Raw genomic sequence first — 21,729 nt, forward strand, 5'->3', positions numbered from 1 at the left:
ATTCATTATTTAGTGCATTGACCACAATATCAAGATCTGCATGTGAGAGGAGCACATTCGAATCATCTGCAATATAAGAGGAAGGAAAGGATATTAGAGGAATTTGGATATCATTTATATAGGTAATAATTAAAAGTGGGCCCAGTAGACTGCCCTGTGGAACACCACAATCTACATCTTGCATAGAAGAACATTGGTCGTTCATATTGCTCCGGTTGTCTCATTTTCTGATTAGTATTCATATTTCATGCTAAAAATATGAAATTTGATTTTTTTTTTTGAATATTTTTTCTTTTCATCGCCAGGTGCTGATGACCAACTTGTTTCATTTCATTCATTTCATTTTAGATGTGATGACACATTCAATAACACATTACTTTATTATAAGTATAACATTACTAAAGCATCAAATTTGTAGAAAAATACGTTCCCCACAATTAAACACTGATGACCTGCTGTTGCAAATTTAGAAGGACCTTGAAAAAATTCCCTTTTTGTTTTCAGCACTGAGACATTTCATTTTCAAATTGACACAAATGTCTATTATCAAGAAATAATCATATCTAATTCCGAATCAGTTTATTGTACAACTGCTGTGCTATGAAATATGCGTTATTAATTAAGTTGACTTTCCCTAAATTTGTTTACTTGTATTGCAATTTGAGTCATACTTTAAAAAATTATTACTGCATACCTGTAACATATGAGGGGCTCATTTTAAGATTTCCTATAGGAAAATAATGTTTACTATGATGCAAAAAAATAGCTCAAATTCCTTAATACTCTTGTTTGAAGTAGGCATACTATGAAATATTAATTATTATTTTACATGACAATTTTGTCAAAAGATACTTTAAACTTGTTAAAACATTTATGACATTTGATAGTACAGGTGTAATCGAAGTAAACATGTTTTTCCCAACTGGCAACTACAAATATGCTATCTGTGGAAAACAAAATTATTTCAAACACTTGAACGATGCATATTTATATCATAATCATGCAGAAATACGAAAAATGGAAATGTAACTGTATACAAAGAAGTTGTTTCTATTACAGAAGGCTGCCGCTCATTACATTTATAACTCGCTAACGCTTGTAAGCGTCCGTTATGTAAGGAAACAACAATGCATCTATCACAGTAATAGAAATCAAAATTTCAACAATACAAATAAGGGGTAGCACTGTTTCTAAAGCAAAGGCTGCCGCTCGTCACATAACTAACTCGCGAATGATTGTAAACGTCCGTTATGTAAGGAAACAACAATGAATCTATCACAGTTATAGAAATCAACATTTCAAAAATACAAATAAGGGGTTGGAATGTTTCCACATTACATGTAGGTTAAAGACAAGATTTATTTGCCCTTCGAAGTCCAAGGGAAAGACTGGAGGTTTCACAACTGCGACGTTGTATCTCCCTAAGTTTGAATGGCGCCATCTCGTGGTAGAATCAATTTATAATTAAAAAAAGCAAGATGGAAACCACCGGATAAATAGATCTTTAATTCCAGAGGCGGTGCTCCGGGGGAGGAAGAGGGGGGGGCACAATACCCCTGCCTATTACTTTGTAAATGTACCCCCTTTCCTTTGACAAGTTTCCTTTTCCCTCTGCAATAAGTGTCCATATTCTATTCTTATAAGTGCCCTTTTTAATCTCTAGTAAGTGCCCCTTTTCAGGTACGAGAGGTGGCCTTGTTCACCCCTGATTATTGCCTTATTCAAATCTCAGAGGTGCCTCTGTTACTTTGAAAAATGTCCCTTTTCATTCTCATAAATACCCATTTTCATCTCTGGTAAAAGACCGTTTTCAGGTACAAGAAGTTACTCCTTTTCACTTTAGATAAGTGCCCCCTTCACCTTCGATGATTGTCCCAATATAAATCTGAAAAATGCTCGTTTTTCTTTGAAAAGTGCCCCTTTCCCTCCTGATAAGTGCTCTTTTCATCTTTGATGAGTATCCCTTTTCAACTCTAATAAATGCCCCTTTTATTTTGACACGTGCCCCTTTCCATTCTAATGAATGCTCTTTTCCCTTTATTATAAGAGCCGCTTCCCCCTTTTTCGTAAAAGCCCCTTTTCACCTCTGATAAATGCCCCTATCGAAATCTGATCGATGCACATTTTCCTTCATTATAGGTGCCCCTTTTTCATTCTCATAAGTGCCCCTTTTCATATCTGGTCAGTGCCCCTATTTTGAGGTGCGATATGTACTCCTTTTTACCTTTGATAATTTCCCTTTTAACAATGATACGTGCTACTTTTCCTTTCTAATAAGGGACCTATACCCTTTTCACAATTGCCCCTTTTCACCTCTGATAAATGCCCATATCAAACTCTGATAGGTGCCTTTTTCCGTCGACAAATGCCCATTTGCCTTTCTCATGGTGCCCTTTTTCATCTCTGGTCAGTGCCTCTTTTCGGGTGTAAGAAGTGCCACATTTGCACCTCTAAAAATTTCCCTTTCTATTTTAACACGTGCACCTTCTAATAATTGTCTCCATCCCTTTCGATACGTGTCTCCTTTTCCTTTCATCACTACACGTGCCCCTAATTTAAAGCAACCAAGAACAATTTCCACCAAATGTCGCTCGCTATGCTCGCTCGCATTTATAGATGATATGATTATGTTACTTATCAAAGGTTTTTTCAGTCGTCCGTTATGACAATTTGCTGATAACCCAATCAGGATTGGGGTTTTTTCCTGTACATAAGATGTAAGTCGCTCCGCCGCCCTTGATTCAGTCAGTATTAGCTGCATGTATCTATTTTTTTTTAAATAGCCACTAGCGTAATGCAGTTACGGCAGCTATTTGTCAACTCATGCTTTGCATACACTACCGCATCAGGTAGGGCGAGTGCTAGGGTTGTTGCTATTTTTAGATACATGCCTCAACTACTGATTAAATAATGCCTACCGAAAAAAATACTGTCACCGATGCCATATTAGTCAAGAATCTCATGGATTTAATATTGAATAATCTCCACCCCGTATTTGATGCTGCAAGCGTACGAGTTTGTTGATAATGCCATCTTCGGCGGCTTGAAGGAAGTGTAGGGAATATTGTAGATATAAAATATAAAAATCGGCGAGTTTCTGGACTAATGCCAGGCGCGTACGCAGGGGGGGGGGGGCTTTGGGGGTCGAACCACCCCCCCCCCCCCTTTGGTATTTTTATGTGTGTATTTTTCCGGAAAACCCCCCTAAACCCCCCCCCCCCCCCCCCCCTCCCAACGAAGAAAAATGTCAATTTTAAAATTTCGAGACCAAGACCCCTCTTTAAGCGGCTGGCTGAGTCGTTGCGAAATTTTCGGCCCGATTTCAAAATGTTAAACCCCCCCCCCCCCCCTCTTTAAAAAAATCCTGCGTACGCCACTGACTAATGCCATATTAATCCATTATCTGGGGCAATCATTAAAGGTACTATGTCCCATTTGCAGGCCAAAAAAATGAAAAAGTTAAATTCCAACTGCATTTGAAAGATAATACTAATTTAGAACTTCCCTAAATAGGGTGGGGCTTGAAAACATCTTCAAGTGGGAAAATAACGACAATTAGTTGTCAAATCGACTTTAGGGCTATAGAGCCAAAAAGTAATAGTCTTGATTTTCAGACAATTGTATCGAATGGTCATATGTTTTATGCTACACAAAGATTCAATCAGTTTAATCTTGGACATCACAAGAGGTGGGTTATTGATGTAGACAAATGCTCATGTACCCTTTACAACTCTTTTCATGTATGTTATTACCAAAGAAGAAAAAAGCCAGTCAGTCACTCAATAGTGTCTGACAGTGAAGTCTAGCAAGTAAACGGGTTTCCTTGCATAATTTGAATATGAGGACACTGCTAACGTTTAAATTTCACAGATAGGACATAGATGACCTATTCATAATTCCTGCAAAGTTCTACAGCATTTGAGGTTGGCTGCAAAAGGGACATAGTACCTTTAATAAGGGGTATCTCACGAACGCTTACGAACGTTACGAATTATGGGGTTTAAGATTTTAAAAACTTCAGCGACACCGTCTTACAACGGCTTGAAAAGGCCTACGACTGTTTTGCGACAATGAAAACTTTTTGCGAACCCTGGCGGAAACCTCAAATTCGGTACGTTTGCAAGCATTCGCCGCTTAGTGAGATACCTCCTGTACGCCTGCAAAGTTTTTTGTAATGTTTATCTGGCATGTTCAGATTTGCCAACCAAGTAATTTAATACTCGCAGGAATAAGCACAAACGTGCTTTCTTGCTAGCAGTCGCTCAACAAGACTAGGAATAGCTTATTATTCCTATTGAATTTTACCCCCCCCCCCCAAAAAAAAGGAACAAATTCACTATTTTTAACAAACGCTTGCCAGATTGGTAAACGGTCATTTTTTTTAAAGGATGAATTTTCCTTCCTACTTTTCTTTCGTAAGTGCAATTTCCTATTTTACTAACTTTATATGTTATGGTCAAAAGATAATGGCTATTTACCTCTGCAGTGCTGGATCCAGGATTTTCAAAAGTGGTGGGGAGGGGACGAAGCAAACGTATACGGAAAGCGCACTGCGACTGCATAAGAGAGAGCCTTTTTTCCTTGGGGTGCAGGGACAGAGCCCCTGTCATGGACCTGATAGCTCTCGAGTTTTAGCACTTCAGAATTATCAGAACCTTCAAGAAGCCGTCTTGATCGATATAAACACCAAACTCCCCTTCTCTCTCTCTCTCTCTCTGTCCCTCTCTTAAGGATAATGTTATACATCAAATTGATGTCTTGGGATCCACTCCTACATGTATGTGTACGGAGGTGGTCCAGGGGCAGAGCCCTGCTGGGGGTCACAAGGAACAATGGGTATAATATACAGATCATGGCTCCCATAACAACAAATTACTTTCGCTTGAAGTTCTAATGATTGTCAAGATCTTATTTAAAGGAAGTCATTAGTCCTAAACGCATGAAATCAAGTCCGAAATAAGTGAATCATGCAGGGAACATCGCATTTAATTTGACCCATAGATTACTTGACAAATGCTCTCGTACACAGACGAAATAAATGTATCCGATCAACTTTATACATCCCTCTCTTTATACTCAGTCCTCATAAATAGCCTCACCTTTGTTGACCTTAATAGTAACCGTAAATAACAAGCAAGCAAACACAAGCAAATATTGTTAGATATGTCCTGTAATTTATTTACTCCAGTTATAAGACAATAAAATAAAGTCGGCTTTAGTCGAACAGTAGAAAGGTAACATGTTGCAGTAAATGCGAAAAAGGAAAAGGAAGCACTACAAAACAAAGAAAGAGATGATGAAAGAAATGTTAAGTGGCATCTTAAAATAATTTCTAAATATCATATCTTTCATTTTAAGGAGTCTTATTTATCTGATCATATTTTTGTAGATTTCTACTTATCTTTAAAAAAAAAACGACGGTGAGTTTTCACTCTTATCTACAGACGCTAAGGTAAATGTTTAGAATCCCAGAACAGTCGAAAACCAATTAAAAGTATCTCTTTTAATTATATTTGAAAGTACTTAATATAAATCTAGCACCTTATTGACATTGCACTCGCTCGCAAAGAGAAGGCTGAGTACTAGCTGGTACAGGGATTAGAATTTGACTTTTTCTCATTCTCTTTAATGCATTACTTTTCATTTATTTTGAATAATATCATGGCAAAAATGTCCTCTAAAATGAAGTGCTCTGCGAATGCCTTCAAATATGACAAAAATCAGGAGAAATAGCTGACAATATTGAACCAAACTTTCATGCCAAACGTGCGTGTCCCATATACACATTTATGTGAGCACTCAACGTGACTAAAATCGAGTCTCTTTTTCCATCATTTTGATGATTCCATAACCTCAACGTATGCAGTAATTCTGAAATACTTTGTAATCAACATTTCCCAATTGCCTCCAGAAACGTACTTTAAACATGTATTTTAAAGGGCTTTAAGTGCATATACACACCCCAAAACTGCAGTTGGTTAATGCGGAGGTATCTTTGAAGGAGCCCTTATGTGGTGCAGTTTGTATACCAAAATAAATACAAAATTATATGTGAAATTCACCCACACTGTCATTTTTTCTCGTGCAATTAAGCAGAAACGAAAAAGACTGACCTTATGGAATATGAAAAACAGCCCAAGTTTGTTAATTTACACTGCTAGCACTACTTGTTTCCAAGGTTTTCAAGAAATTTGTCAAAGAATTCAAAATTGAAATTACAGATATATCAAGGAAGCTTCGAATTCAGAGTACAACCGAATAAGGATATCTAGTTTGGGGCCACCTTACAAATGAAAGGCAGGTCTTCTTCACAGGGAAGGTCGTTCCAACCCTGGAAGATATCATCTCCTGCGTTCCTACGCCACAAATGGGCGCAGTCCTCGTTGTTACCGTGGTTGTCCGGCTGACCGGGTACCCATCGCTCGAAGTTTAGACCGGATCTATCAGTCCAAATGAAACGTCCGGTCGAGCCTGATGTTGTCTGATAGGCACCGATCCAAGCCCCGTAGTATGGTGGCCGAGTCTGTCCAAGAAACAACAAAGAAATCAGTAAAACAAAATCAGCAAAATCAGATCAGAACAGAAGTGAATTCATCATTGTTTATTAACTGCATGAAATATGACTTCTTAGAAAGTGCTCATATCAGTGACGCAGTGATACCCATGGCACGAATACGTTACTTTACACAGTTAATTTTTTTGTGAACAAGTTGTTTAAAAGTTTAAACAACCTCGGATTAACGGGTGACCTGAACTGAGAGTTGCTTAAAATTTTAAGCATCTCGAGTTGTTTAAAGTTTAAATACTTAGTTGCTCAACATTTTGAACAACTACTTGTTTAAAATCACAATTTAAACAACCGGTGTTGTTTAAAGACGGTTAAAGGAGCTGTTGTTCGGGGGGGGGGGGTTGTTTACACCAACTGGGTTGTTTAAAGAAAGTTGTTTAAAAAGGAACTGTTGTTCAGTGGGGGTTGTTTACCACAAAAGGGTTGTATAATGGGGTATAATTTGGGTTTGATACTCTGAATAAGTGCACCTCTACTTCTGGGTCTCTATATAGGTATATGAAGACTAACAATATGGTAGGGTAATTCTACAATTCATGAATTAGCGCCAAAACAGTGCCTATTTTGCATGAGCGCGCATGCACGCACGTATCAACTGCATAATGGGATGCATGCAATCTCTATGGCAAGGAATTTAGCACACGTTATAACCGAGTGCGCGATCAGTGCCGCACTGCATGACACGATGATTTTAAGTCTGCCTATGTTCTGGCATTGCGTACAGATACTAAAAATTTAACTGTGAACTTACGCTATAAGTTCAAAACTTCAAATTGGTTAATAGAAAAGTGATTTCAATTAGGCCATTGAATCCCCAGTCACTTAGAAGTGCTTCGTTAGCTTGAATTGGTCGGCCATGATGTGAAATAAAGCTTTCAGCCAACGCGCACTTTATGACGTCATATGTAAACAACACTGTCTAAAAGCTCTCGTATAGTAAATATAGCAGTCATTAGATTATAAACAGCGAATGTTTAACAAAATAACTTTCGTTTCGAGCAACATTGTTTTCAATTTGTTCAATTGTTGTTTAAGATACAACTGTAAGTGAACATCACTTTTTTAAGGAGCGTTTTTACTGTGTAGCCGAGGAGAGGGAGGGTTGGGGGAGCAGGAGAGTCAGAGAAACAGCTTTGCGAAAGTTATAAATTAATTGTACCAATATTACTAAAGTTATGATTATTTTTAAATGATGTCGCTATATACACCTTTATGCGGATCTGAAATTGGTAATTTTGTCAGTGGATTGTGACGATAACTCTCTCATTTGTCCTGCACAAAAACATCACTAATATCAGTTGCCTTCGCCCTTGGGGCACTTCTCAAATATGTCATGGAAAGTGCATTTTGTACAGGTGCTATACAAAGGAAAGACCATCCCAACTCATACATTTTCTGAAAATTGACATCTTATTTTTTTTTTTTTTTTTTTTAAACAAACGGTAAAATTGTCCGCCACTAAATCAAGAAGACGCAGCAGATTCAGCCAATTTGAAGAACACATACCTATAGTGAGTGTTGCTTTCAAAAAATTATAATTTTCATAATTTCTGTCCGATTGTCTATACTTTTCTGATTTTCCTGCTTCTTGTATAGTAGTTAGCTATTAAGGCGGAATTTCCCTTTAATTAACAGTCTAAGCTAGTATTTACCGACGGTGTGATGCCTGCAGAAGAGCGAAAAAGGTCGTAAGCGAAGCCGTTCTCCTGTTCCGTGTGGATGGATACCAGATCAGCCCGTCCATTGAAGGAGTAGTGATCCCTGCAGCGATCCCGAGCCGCTTCCCAAGTGACCCGCTCGCCGAAGTAACGGTAGCAGTTCCCGTTAAATGAAAGCCAGAACTGAGGGCATGGACGATATACATTTTCATTTAAGCCGTGAACTACCACGGCTAGAACAGCAATGGATGCGAGCAGAAGCTTCATGTTGATTACTGGAGAGTCGATGGAGAAGAGTGAGAAACAATTCCAAATTAAGGGCTTTAATATACACCCAAGAATGACTAGTCATGTATGTTTAATGTTATGTGCACTTAGAGTACGTTTGCGCCCCCCCCCCCCCCCCCCTAAAAAAAAAAAAAAAAAAAAAATGTAATTCTTGTCTGTACCACCTCCTCGCCAAGAATTTTAGACCCAACCAAAACTTTGTTGGAAGAAGATTAATTCATCAACATTTACTCTTAATTGGAGCTTCAGACGAGTCAATATGGCACCGAGTCGCATAACGTCCAATTTAAAACTGCTTCACATTTGGCAGTGATACGCATGTACAGTTTAAAATACAACTAACATTATGCACGCATACATGTGCAAAAGAAGTTTCTTTTCGCATTTAGTCATAAAGTGCGACTGATCTAGCTTTTCAATGGACTTGTTAACACATTGTATGCATACATTTCGTCCTTGTTTTCACGAAGTGACGGTAGTGAGGAAAATCGTAACGCAATGTGAATGCAATTTTTTTTCACTACCATCACTTCGTGAAAACAGCGACGATTTGTTAAACAAAAGTTTCTCGTGACAACTGAAAAGCTCACCAGAGGGTTGATAATGAATCGTTCGAACATTACACATAACGACAAAGTATGATGTGGAAGCAGTACCTAAACAATGATCCAGATTCGTGTAAAGATAGCAACATTGACGAAGATGATCCTTGATAACGTATTCAAGGGATAGTTGAGTTCTGTTGCAGAGGGCGATACACACAAAACGAAATTGTGAGATAATGAAAAACTGAGTGTCAAATTTGAAAGAAAATACAATTTAAATGACAAAATCAACTATCCCTTTAATTAGAATGTGGGGATTTCGATGTCTTAAAAAGTAATTTTCCCTGCTTTGTGTTGACTCTTTGTGAGTCTTTTCACCCTGCTTTTTTCTCGCAGTGTCCTTAATGCTGGTGCAGGCAATTCAATCCGCGGTCCTAATGACAAATTGAAATATTTTAAGAAAATGGTATTTGCATTGGTCTGCTTTTACCTAATCTCCAAAGTATGTCAGATAGCGTTTTAATACTATAGGGACGTATTGTATTACTCTCTTAATTTCTAGGACTTAAATTTTAAATCCATTTTGAGACTTAAAATATTTCAAGTCTTTAAGACTTAATAAATTGGGAATTCGACTAAAAGTTTTATCGAAACCAGCTTCTAGATATAAATCTTGGAAAGACTTAAACTTCTCGCCAATAAGATGTGCATATTTCCAGTTGCACCTGTTGATGACTGACTGTTGGCATATTTCCAGTTGAACCAGCTGACACCAATTCATTTGCATATTGAATATGGGGTGCGTGCAGATCTATGTTTTTTTAACAATTTTTCTGAATTTACAGCATATTTCTTAATTACTGATGATTTAGGTATATGCAATTCATTTCGAAAATACTACAAATATAAATTACAAGTTATTAGGACATTTCGCTACTTCGTATGAATTCCATTTAATTAAACATGAATAAGGGAAACATTAACTATGAACTAAAATAATTTCAATAAAATACAAGTATATGAAAAAAAATTCGATTAATTAAATTATGTATAAGTCTACTTATTACCGATGCCTTTACATTGATAATACAGACGTACCAGTATTGAAGTGTTGTTGCCGTTCAATTGGTTGGAAGTTTTACCAAATGGTTTTAATGGCTTAGCTAGACCAGTAAATCTAAAAGACTTGAAATATAAATACAATTGACTTAAACTTTAAATCTTTCAGGGACTTAAAATTTCAAGTCTTAGCTTAGACTTATTTTAAATCCCAAAGGGTTCGTCACTAATATCAGTCTCTGTTAGATTTAAAAGTAAGACTTTAAGATTTAAAAATAAGACTTTCAAATTTAGAGAGTACGTTCCCGAGCGTGTCAAATGTAGCCAATTTGACGTAAATCTCGTATTTACGCTTAAATATCGGTATGAAGTTAATCTCCAGGAGTAAATGTAATTTTAGGAGTAATTTTGGTAATGTAATAATTTGTTTCTCTTCAATTATTTATTCTTAAATGATTATCATTGCTATCTAAACAGAAAGTAAATCCTTGTGAAGTGGCCTCCGTTATTAATTAGAGTTACTGGTTTTGACCTGCATTAAATTTTTAATTGAGTCTTATAATTTTGTATTGGATTGGCCTTTACGACTTCCGTGTTCACACACAAACAATTCATCGTATGACTTTACTGTTTCGGGATAGCCATACGATGAAATTATGTGTGTACGCCTACTAACGACACGTCGTATAAAGAAACGTATAACGAAACGCGGGTCTGGCATCGCTTCAAACTAGAACTCGAAAAAGAATCATGGAATGTTTCGTGTGTGGACGTATGGTCGAACTACATGTAGAAAGGTATAACTTGGCGGCGCTTAACTTTTTACCAGTGTTTCCATATTATATATTTTTCAGAAAATCTCTGAATTGACCAAAACATGATAATAACCATCCATTTTTCACAGTTCTCACGCTTGCTGGGCTATGCCCCTCGAAAAAAGGTTATGCGATCACGTGGCCTTGATGACGCATTTGACGTCATTGCGGGCAGTGTCCGATTTGTCCTACAACTAAGGATCTTACAATCTCATTGTAATCCATAAATGAAACGTACTGGGATTATCAAGTGCATATAATTTTTCGGATAAATGTCTTGTTTCACCCAAGAATTAAATCATGTATGTTCAATATGGCGTATAATAAGTGCACGTAAAGTACGTTAGCCCCCTTTTATCCCCCCCCCCCCCAAACAAACAAAAAGTGAGTTTGTTGGTACCACCTCCTCGCAAGGAATGTTGAACCAAAACCTCAAAGCACCTAGCAATGTAATTATAAATCCTTTACCGTCTGCAGACTTATACTGAGAAGGAGAAAGCTTCATTGTGCCGTATCACCCCCCCCCCCCCCCAGGTAAGGTTTGTATTGGTTTTCCTTTGCAAACCAGAGCAGTATTTTTATTTTTTTTATCAGAGGTTCATTAGTTGAAACTGTGTGATTCTGGCCGCAGTATGTACAGCCGCTAAAGGCAGAGCAGAGGGAAGGGAGCCGGGTGCTCCATGCCCGACAAGCCGGCGATGAGGAAGCTCACTACGACGATAAGTCAACAGTCAGTTTTTTACCAGCTAATAAGCTAATGTCGGGACGATGTCGGCAGTCATCGGCAAATATCGCTGTCGGCAGTCATCGGAAATATCGCTATCGCCAAACTGACATCGGGCCGACATCGGACCAATTTTAGAAAACGGTTCGCCAGGGGCTCTAAAGCAGTAAGCCCCTGGATGATCGAATGCCTAAAACCCCTGATTATAGACCTGCCTGTGTCACAAATAAGGTATCTAAATACACTTAACTGACTATAACTATAAATGCTTAAAACACTTGACCTTCCGGGGACTCCGCCCCTTGGCTCCCACCAAGGCAAAGCCCCTGGACCCCACGCCAATCTACGCTCCACTCCCTTCGCTCGTTACGCTCTACCTGATCCACTTTGCAAAACGTTCCGCGGGGCCTGCACGTAACATATAAAAGCGGTGGTGATGCAGATATTTCTTCTGCATCCCCTCCCCAAACAACAAAACAAGTTTTTTGCTCGTTACGCCACTGCCCCCTAAAAAGTGAGCCCCCTGGAATGTTTGCCCGCAAATCCTATACTGCTTCCGGTACGCCTGAGTACCTGCACAGGCATGTCTCTATTAAGTTTATATCGTTTGTCGAATTTATTTTCCCTTAAATATATTTCTAACATTAAGTTTATCAAGGGTATCAATGTTGTAATGAAGTTTGTAAAAAGTAACTTTCAAGAGTATAACAAATATAATTTGAGATGAGTTTAATTCCAAATTAGGACATACTATGCACACAGTTTGATGAATATGTGTATACCTTTGAGTTTTCATTCTCTAGCTTTCTATGGAACATGGATACATGAAAATACTTCTTCATTGTTCATGAAACAAGGTTAAACTTTTATCTAATCCGAACGTACCGGTGGAAGGGATGGTGGTGTTGCTATGTTAATTATAGATTATCATGACATTACTGTTAAAGATGACACCAGGACTCATTTACATGATCTTGAATCTGGTTTAACTGAAATAATTGATAAAATTGGCAAACCAATAGTAAACATGATATTAAAAAACCCAAATCAAACACTAAAATATTTACTTTAATATAGACTAGATTAATACGATTGGTTTTAACATTGACCATGTGAAGATTATGCAAAATAATGGTAATGATTTTGTTAGTATAATTTATTCACATTTTGTTCTGCCTCGTACCATGGTAACTAAGAAGTCTGCATCTCTGATTGACAAAAGTTTTTCCTATAAATATAATGTGTGTGCCAGTTTAACTCCTATTACTCTGTATTGTGATGCAACTGATTAATTTCCAATTTTCCAAGTAACAAATGACCACAGAATAACTCCTCCATCTGAATCCTTTACATACCGTCAATTTAATGATGACATTCAAATGGCCCTAAAGGTTGATGAATATTTACATATAACAAATACTAAAGGACTAATGTTCCAATAAATGATAATGTTTATAATGCATAAGATATATTTTTTTAAGCAATTATGACAAAAAATCTCCTGAAAATGAATAGGAATAAACTATAAAGAGCTGTACAGATATCAACAGCAACATCAACCTTGGATGGAATTTAAGGTAACAAACGAGATTGTCTGAATGCTAACGAGATTAATAAGAAGGTGTATATATGCGTACTTTACTTGATAAATTATCATCCAAAAACGAATTAATAAGAGAAATCTTATATTAAAATAATTGGAATATTATGAAAGGCTTGCTGGGTAGCAACATTAAAGCCCTACTATCATCAATGACACCTGATGGTCAAGTGTCACGCCAAAAGAGTATCGCATGTTACAACGTTAATGTTTATTTTGTGACCCTTTTTATCTAATTAGTAAACATCTCAGAGGTTGAGAGCAAGTAGTACGTATTAATAGTTATAGGTATCTTTTAGGGAAATGTTTCCCTAATAGTAAGTTGCTCTGAGGGAAAGCAAAGAATCTTGAAGAACAAGGCTCATTAATATGTAAAACCATTGACATCGAGATGATCAGAAATACATATATACACACGAGGGGGAAGAGAGAGAGAGAAGCAAAGATAGATATAAAGCAAAGGGAGGAGAGAACAGGGAATCTGCTACAAACTTAGCTTTAAAGCCTCAGATTATATAGACAAAATAGAAATAAAATATACTGCTTCATTCCGTTAATCCGTTTCATCCACACCATAAACTAATATTACCCACTTGTGTCCATCTGTTTGCCTCTAACACGTTTTCATACAAACTTGGAAAAATACACTTCCAAACTACATAGTCTACCCACATACATTCGTTTTTCCTCTTTTACATTTTTATCTCACTTCCGTGTTTAAAATCCCAAATTTGTCATAATCTATCAAAGCGATACACAATACAATCTCACCCAATCTAGGCCTCATCTGCTATTCTTACCTTCGTAATAATTGTATTGCATTCCAAGAGAACGTTGACAATGTAGAAACTCCTTCGATAATGAAAACCTTGTCGGAAGAAAATTAATTCATCAATATCTACAGCTAATTTGAGCTTCAGACGAGTCAAGATGGCGACGAGTCGCATAGAGTCCAACTTCAAATGACTGCGCATTTGGCAGTGGTATGCATGAACAGTTTCAATTGTAACTCACATTATGCAGGCACACATGTGCAACAGAATGGCAAGCAAGATGAAAAGAATATGGCAATCGATAGGCACTGTTGCACTTTGCAAATAAAATGATTTGAATTTGGTCCCTGTTCCATCAAAAGTATTATCAATATGTGACAAAACAGAATATCTGATAATAGTATATGCTACTGAAATCCTTGCATTTGTCAATTGGATCCGAACATTTTGTTACAGCATTGTGGCACTTGTGATTGATAAAAGGATGAAGATGCTCAACCACCCCTGAGACAAATTTCTTTTTACCAGTGTTTCCATTTTATATATCTTTCGGAAAATTTCTGTATTGACAAAAAAATGATAATAACCATCCATTTTTCACAGTTCTCACGCTTGCTGGGTTACGCCCTTCGAAAAAGGTAATACGGTCACGTGGTCTTGATGACGCATTCGACGTTATTGCGGGCATATCCGAGTGGTCCTACAACTAAGGATCTTACAATCTCATTGTAATCCATAAATGAAACGTACTGGGATTATCAAGTGCATATAATGTTTGGGATAAATGTCTTGTTTTTCCCAATTAATATCATAGTTTGCCTTTTTGAAGACCTTTAATATCTAAGTCACCGGCCCTCCTTTTCACCGGAAAGACTACTGCAGTGAGGTTATAAACAGTTGCACAGTACAGCTCCGAAACTGGGCTTTTTTCTGAGCGTTCTGAGCCGACATTTTTAAGGCTAGAATCCAGAATTATTGATGATTTCTAAGAAAAATTATTGTCATGTCCGGAATCTCCGTCAAAAATTATTCTACATGTCTTTTATTTTCTTCATTTTTTAGCCGTTCCGGTTAGAGTGGCCCTTTAAATTCCTGTACACAGAACAGGGGCGGTGGATGGCTTTTTCAAAGTGGGGGGATGAACTAAAAGGTCACTTTCTGGAAGAAAAAAAGGGGTAGGCCTACCTACGAATGAAAATCTCAAAGCAAAAATAGACGAGTCACTTTCTGGAAGAAAAAAAAAGGGGTAGGCCTACCTACAAAGGAAATTATTAAACGCTCACCAGCCCTATTTTTTTTTCGCTGGGAGTCCTAATTTAATGATCACTCATCCTTCGGCTAACAGCAAGTATGTAGGCGGATGTCGCATAATGCGTTGGTGTGGTGGAGATCAAAATTAAATATGCCAGGTTCTGGACTAGTTTAGTTATAGCAGTGTATTTTAGGCAATATAATTTAGAATTAAGTTTTTTTTATTGATGTTATTATACCTTAGTTGTAGTGAAAGTTGATTGATAATAGTTAGTCTGGTCGCCCAAGTCGTGAAATGCCCATTAGGTAAAAAAAAAAAGACAAGATTTATTTGCCCTTCAAAGTCCAAGAAAAGACTGTTTCACGGGAGGTTTTACAACTGCAACATTGAAGCTCCCTAAATTGGATAGCGCCTTCCTATTGTAAATTCAATGCTTGACTTATGAATGGAAGATAGAGACTGCTGGATAGATAGATTATTCAGTCAGTATTAGCTGCATGTTTCTACTTTTAAAAAGATATCCACTGTCTAGCGTAATGTAGTTAGGGTAGCAATTTTACATCAAATGCTTTGCATTCACTACCACGTGCAACAAGTAGGGTTAGCATTAGGGTTGTGGCTATTTTTAGAAATATGCCTCCACTACTGATAAAGTGATGCCTACCGAAAGAAAAACCGTCACTGATGCAATATTAGTAAAGAATCTGGCCGATTCGATATTAAATAATCTCCACCAACCCAACCCCGATCTCACCGTACTTACTGCAGGCAGAACATGACGTGATCTCCGAATTTCTACGCCCGGCGTAAAGGACTAAGGTCGTTGATAGTGCCATCTGCGGCGGCTTGAAGGAAGTGTAGGAAATATCGCAGATATCAAATATAAGAACCGGCTAGTTTCTGGACTAATGCCATATAAACCCATAATCTGGAACTATCGCTAAACCAGGTAATTACTAGCAGAAAGAAGCAACAACTTGTTTTCTTGCTAACAGTTGCTCAAACCAGACTAGGAATAGCTTTTTATTCAAAAGGGATATTTTCATTATTGTTCACAAACGCTTGCCAGATTGATAAACGCTCATTTTTTAAAAGGAGGACTTTTCCTTGCTTTTTTTCTTTCGTATGTTACAAGTTCCTCTCCTACTTACTAATGCCATGGCACAAGTTTATGGCCATTCATCTCTGCAGTGCCGGATCCAGGATTTTCAAGGGGGTGACGAAGCAAAATTTAACGCAAAGCGCATTGCAGGCGTAGAGTGAGCCCTTCCCATTGTGCAGTGACAGAGTCCCCACGTGGACCTGGTAGGAGGAGGGGTGGTTAGTCTCTGAAAGCTCTCGAGTTGTAGCACTTCGGCATTATCAGAACCTTCAAGAAGCCGTCTTGATCAATAAAATACGAACACGCACTCTCACTCTCTCTCTCTCTCTCTCTCTCTCTCTCCTAAAGATAACTTTATACATCATTTGTTTATCTTGTGATCTACTTCTGTTTTTACGGATGGGGTCCAGGGGCAGAGCCCTGCCGGGGGGTACTAGGGAACGATGGGTATAATATGCAGGTCATGGCTCCCATAAAAAAAAAAGTTCGCTTGAAGTTTTTATGATAGTGAAGATCTAGTTTAAAGTAAGTCTTTAGTCCTAAACGCATGAAATCAAGTCCGAAATAAGTGAATCATGCAGGGAACATCGACCCATAGATTACTGGACAAATGCTCTCATACATAGACGAAATAAATGTATCCGATCCACTTTATACATCCCTCTCTTTTTACTCAGTCCTCATTACTCACCTCACTCATAACTAACCTTGAACGCAATCGTAAATAAAAACAAACAAGCATACAAACAAGAAATGTTGTTAGTTATGACCTGTAATTCGTTTACTCCAGCTATAAAAGCATGAAATAAAGTTGGCTTAGTCGAACAGTAGAAAGGAAACATGTTGCAGTAAATGCGAAAAAAAGAAAGGAAACACTAACAAACACAAAAAAGATAATTAAACATATATTCAGTGGTACGTTACAATAATTCACTTTTTCATAAAACATTTTTTTAATGTCAAGAAGCATAATCTATCCGATCACATTTTCTTGAATTCCATGGCAAAGATATTTTTTAAAAACTGTGAGTTTAAATTTCACTCTTATCTACAGACCATATGAGGAACGATAGGTATAACTTGTAGGTCACTGCTTCCATCACGAATTGATTAAGCTTGAAGTTCCAAGATTGCCAAAATCATATTCAAGGGCAGTATTTAGTCCTATGCGCATGGTATGTAGTCCAAAAAAAGGTTCATACAGGGAACATCGAACTTATTATGACCCATAGATTAATTGACAAATGCTCTCATACACAAGAGAAATACAAGTATCCAATCCACTTTTTACATCCCTGTCTTTATACTTAGTCCTCATGGCTAGCCTCACTCATGTTAAACTTGCACATAATCTCAAATTAAAATAAACAAGCAAACACACAACTACCCAAACAAATATTGTGAGATATGGCATGTAATTCATTCACTCCAGCTGTAAAAGCATAAAATAAAGTTGGCTCAGTCGAACTGTAGAAAGGATATATGTAGCAGGAAATGTGATAAGGAAAAAGGAAGGAAACACTAAAAAAAACATAGAAAGAGATGATGAAATATATGTTGAGTGGTATTTTACAGTAATTCGACTTTTCAAGTAACAGATCCTCAAATTCAAGAAGCAAAATTGATCTGATCATATTATGTAGATTTCCACAGCAAAGTTATTTCATTTAAAAAACGGCGAGTTAAAAAAAAATTTCACTCTTATCTACAGACGCTAAGGTAAATGATTAGAATTTCAGAACAACAGTTAAACACCATGATAAAAGTCTAAGACCAATTTAAAGTAGCCTTCTTAATTATAACTGAAGGTACTCATTACGGATCTAGCATCTTTAATTGACATTTTTGAGTTTGTCTCATTCTTTTTAATGTGTTAATTTTTTTTAAACAATATCATGTCAACATTTTCATCTGATATGAGTCGCTCTGCAAATGCCTTTAGATCTGAAATATTACGAGAAATAGCTAAAATATTGGACCAAACTTTCAAGCACATGTGTATGTCCCGTCCCCATTTATGTGAGCACTGAACGTGACTAAAATCGAATCTCTTTTTCCATCATTTTTATGATTCTATAACCTCAGCGTATAACACATACTTTGTAATTAACCTTTTTTCCAATTGCCTCCGGACATTTTCTTTAAACATGTATTTCAAAGGGCTTAAAGTGCCTAAACACTCCCCCCCCCCCAAACAGAAAACGGTTGGCTATTTAAAATACGGCGGGATCTATGACAGATCCTTAATCGTTTAAAAATGGGACGGATTTCGTATACTAAACTATAGAAAGAAAATTTGAATGTAGACTTCTCACAGACTGTCAATATGTCTCTTGTAATGAAGCAAAAACACAAAAGACTGACTAATGGACTGTGGAAAATAGAATTGGTCATGCATGCCACACCTTTTGAACGTTATAATAGCCCCACTTAGTCAATCTATGCTGCTAGCACTACTAGTTTCCAAGGTTTTCAGAATGTTGTCAAAGAATTCAAATTGTAGTCTTAACCATACAGATATATCAAGGAATTTCGAATTCAGGGTACAGCCGAATTGGGATTTCTAATTTGGCACCACCTTACAAGGGAAAGCAAACAATCTTGAAGAACGAGGCTCATTAATACGTAACACCATTGACATCGAGATGATCAGAAATACATGTATACACACGAGGGGGAAGAGAGAGAGAGAAGCAAAGATAGATATCAAGCAAAGGGAGGAGAGAACAGGGGATCTGCTACAAACTTAGCTTTAAAGCCCCAGATTATATAGACAAAATGGAACTAAATATACTGCTTCATTCCGTTTCATCCACACCATAAACTAATTTTTGTCCATCTGTTTGCCTCTAACACTTTTTCACACAAACTTAGAAATACACTTCCAAACTACATAGTCTACCCACATACATTCGTTTTTTTCTCTTTTACACTTTTATCTCACTTCCGTGTTTAAAACCACAAATTTGTCACACTCTATCAAAGCGATACACAATATAATCTCACCAAATCTAGGCCTCATCTGCTATTCTTACCTTCGTAATAATTGTATTGAATTCCAAAAGAACGTTGACAATGTAGAACCTCCTTCGATAATGCAAACTTTGTCGAATGAAGATTAATTCATCAATATCTACTCCTAATTTGAATTTCAGACGGGTCAAGATTACGCTGAGTCGCATATCATCCAACTTGAAACTACTGCGCATTTGGAGATGATATAAATGTGCAGCAGGCGCGGATTCAGGCGCCTGCACAGCCGGCCCCGTGCAGCCCCCTCCCCCCTTTTTGGCGGTTAAAAAAAACATGAGAAAGAAAGAAAAAGAAAGAGAAAAGGGTAACAATAATCATGCACATGGCACATGCCATAAAAATGTCATTGACATTGTCATTAACCATGTCATTAATGAGATATGAAGCGAACAAAATCCATACATAAAAAAGGGGAACAAAAATTTAGATTCTGACGAAATTATTAGGTGCTCTGCTACGCTATGCGGCAGATAACATAATTCCAAATGTTATGCGACTATTATAGACGTAACAAGCCATTATTGAATATGAAGAAATCAAATAATGTATTATTCCATTCTAGTAGGAGAAAAAATCCGTCAAACACTGACCCGATAAGAATTGAAAATACTACATACCACATACATGGCATGTGCAGTGCACAAAACGCAGGAATAATTTCACCCAAAAAAAAAACCCAGATGGGGAAACAAAGTTTTTCATTTGATGGTGCGGCTTTCTGGAATACTTTACCTAATTAAAAAATAATGCGCCATCAAACTCTTAATTTACTCTTTTGTTTTGGCGCTATGATAATTTAAATCATTGAACTGGTCCATTGTGTTGTTTTGGTTTCTTTTCTTTTGTTCGAAAATGTTGTAACTTAATTCATTTTGTTTCGATTTGGATTGTTTGTTTTCAATATGTTTGTTAATTAGGTGATACGTATGAAATATACGTATCACCTTTTGATTTCGTCAAGATTTTTATTATTAGGTGATACGTACGTAGACGTATCACCTTTTGATTTCGTCAAGATTTTTATTATTTATTTATTTATTATTATTCTTCCTCGAATTTGTTCGCAGGATATCTCAAGACTGAATAAAGCCATTATCATGAAACTTACCATGATGATAGATCTTAGTCTAACTTAGAACTGCGTGACTTTTTAGAGAGTCAAAATTATCGTGACGTCATCCAGGCGCCATTTTGTGAAAATCAACTAATGATCATATCTTCATAACGGAAAAATATTTCTCATTCATAATTATCACGATTAAGATAAATATCCGTCCGGTCAAGTTGAGGTCAATAAAAGTGCGCAAATGCGCGCGTGCGCGTTCGTCCGCGCGTTTACGCGCGCGCAAAAATTTAAAATGCTCCAAATCATCCCAAATTTTTTTTGCATACGTTTCAGGCCATATGGAGCATTTGATAAAAAAATTACGCACACGCGCATGCGCGCGCGTTTTCGCGCGTACTGGCATTTTGCAACATAGAATCGCCCATTTTTTTCTGTCATCATATTCGGTACATTTTTCCAAGCATTTTGATAATTTGTTCACCTTTTATTAACGCAATGAGCGTCCGTCAAAGTTGACAGCACGCGCGGATTTGCGTTATCTTTATCCACAATACATGGGCAAAAACATGCCTATATAAAATTCATTGTAACTCTTTAGAATAGATAGAAACTCCTAATATTTTTTCATATTTGGATAGATTATGAGTCGGAGATATGATTTCATGACTCATTTTATCCTCAATTAACTCATGACGTCATCATAATGGCCTCCAAACTCAAAATTTTAATTTGCATATTATGACGTCAGCATATTTTTGGAAAATTGATTGTATCTCTGTAAATATGGATCAATTTTCTTTTTAATTTTGATATGTTCTAGCTGAGACAATTTTCTACAAATGTAGTATTCACAATTTTTATTTTTGACAAAAGTATCATCGTGTGTTTTTGCGATTAAAGGAGGCATGTCAATTTTTCGCATTTTGCGTGTATTCTCTATGGGACATGACTTTTTCTCAAAACTGGATTCTACGCTCCTGTCTTTCGCGAGCAAAATCTCCGTTGTTTTAGCTTTGTTTTCGCTGAGCTTTGGATATGTTGTAGCTGAGACAATGAGCTATCAAAAGTGTGACTATTATTCTTCGATTAGATGCCGGGATCATGCTCATATTTCACTTGCAAAGTAGGATTTCTGAATTCCATTTCCCGTTTACGTGTAATCGCTATGGGAGATGTTTTGGTATATCGGTAACGCACTTGACTTCCAACCTCGAGATCCCTGGTTTGAGTCCGGGTGTCTCCAACA

At 37.1% G+C, this 21,729-nt stretch overlaps 1 protein-coding gene across 4 annotated transcripts; it reads right to left on the bottom strand.

The window, feature by feature from the left end:
* Window positions 1-5,152: 5,152 nt before the first annotated feature.
* LOC115918561 (echinoidin-like) lies at window positions 5,153-19,596 on the bottom strand. 4 transcript variants are annotated; one of them, XM_030983002.1, is made up of 4 exons: window positions 19,420-19,596; window positions 9,171-9,253; window positions 8,221-8,501; window positions 5,153-6,523 (listed from the first exon to the last, which is right to left on the bottom strand). In XM_030983002.1, exons 3-4 carry the CDS (start codon window positions 8,491-8,493, stop codon window positions 6,269-6,271), a joined length of 528 nt encoding a protein of 175 aa, XP_030838862.1. In that variant the 5' UTR covers window positions 8,494-8,501; window positions 9,171-9,253; window positions 19,420-19,596; the 3' UTR covers window positions 5,153-6,268. The 4 variants fall into 4 exon arrangements, with proteins under 4 accessions (XP_030838862.1, XP_030838864.1, XP_030838861.1 ...); XM_030983004.1 differs by lacking the exon at window positions 19,420-19,596 and adding an exon at window positions 14,058-14,244; XM_030983001.1 differs by lacking the exon at window positions 9,171-9,253.
* Between the last annotated feature and the right edge of the window lie 2,133 nt (window positions 19,597-21,729).

The sequence above is a fragment of the Strongylocentrotus purpuratus genome, unplaced genomic scaffold (assembly GCF_000002235.5).
Source record: "Strongylocentrotus purpuratus isolate Spur 01 unplaced genomic scaffold, Spur_5.0 spur5_scaffold_13, whole genome shotgun sequence".
NCBI classification, from domain to species: domain Eukaryota; kingdom Metazoa; phylum Echinodermata; class Echinoidea; order Camarodonta; family Strongylocentrotidae; genus Strongylocentrotus; species Strongylocentrotus purpuratus.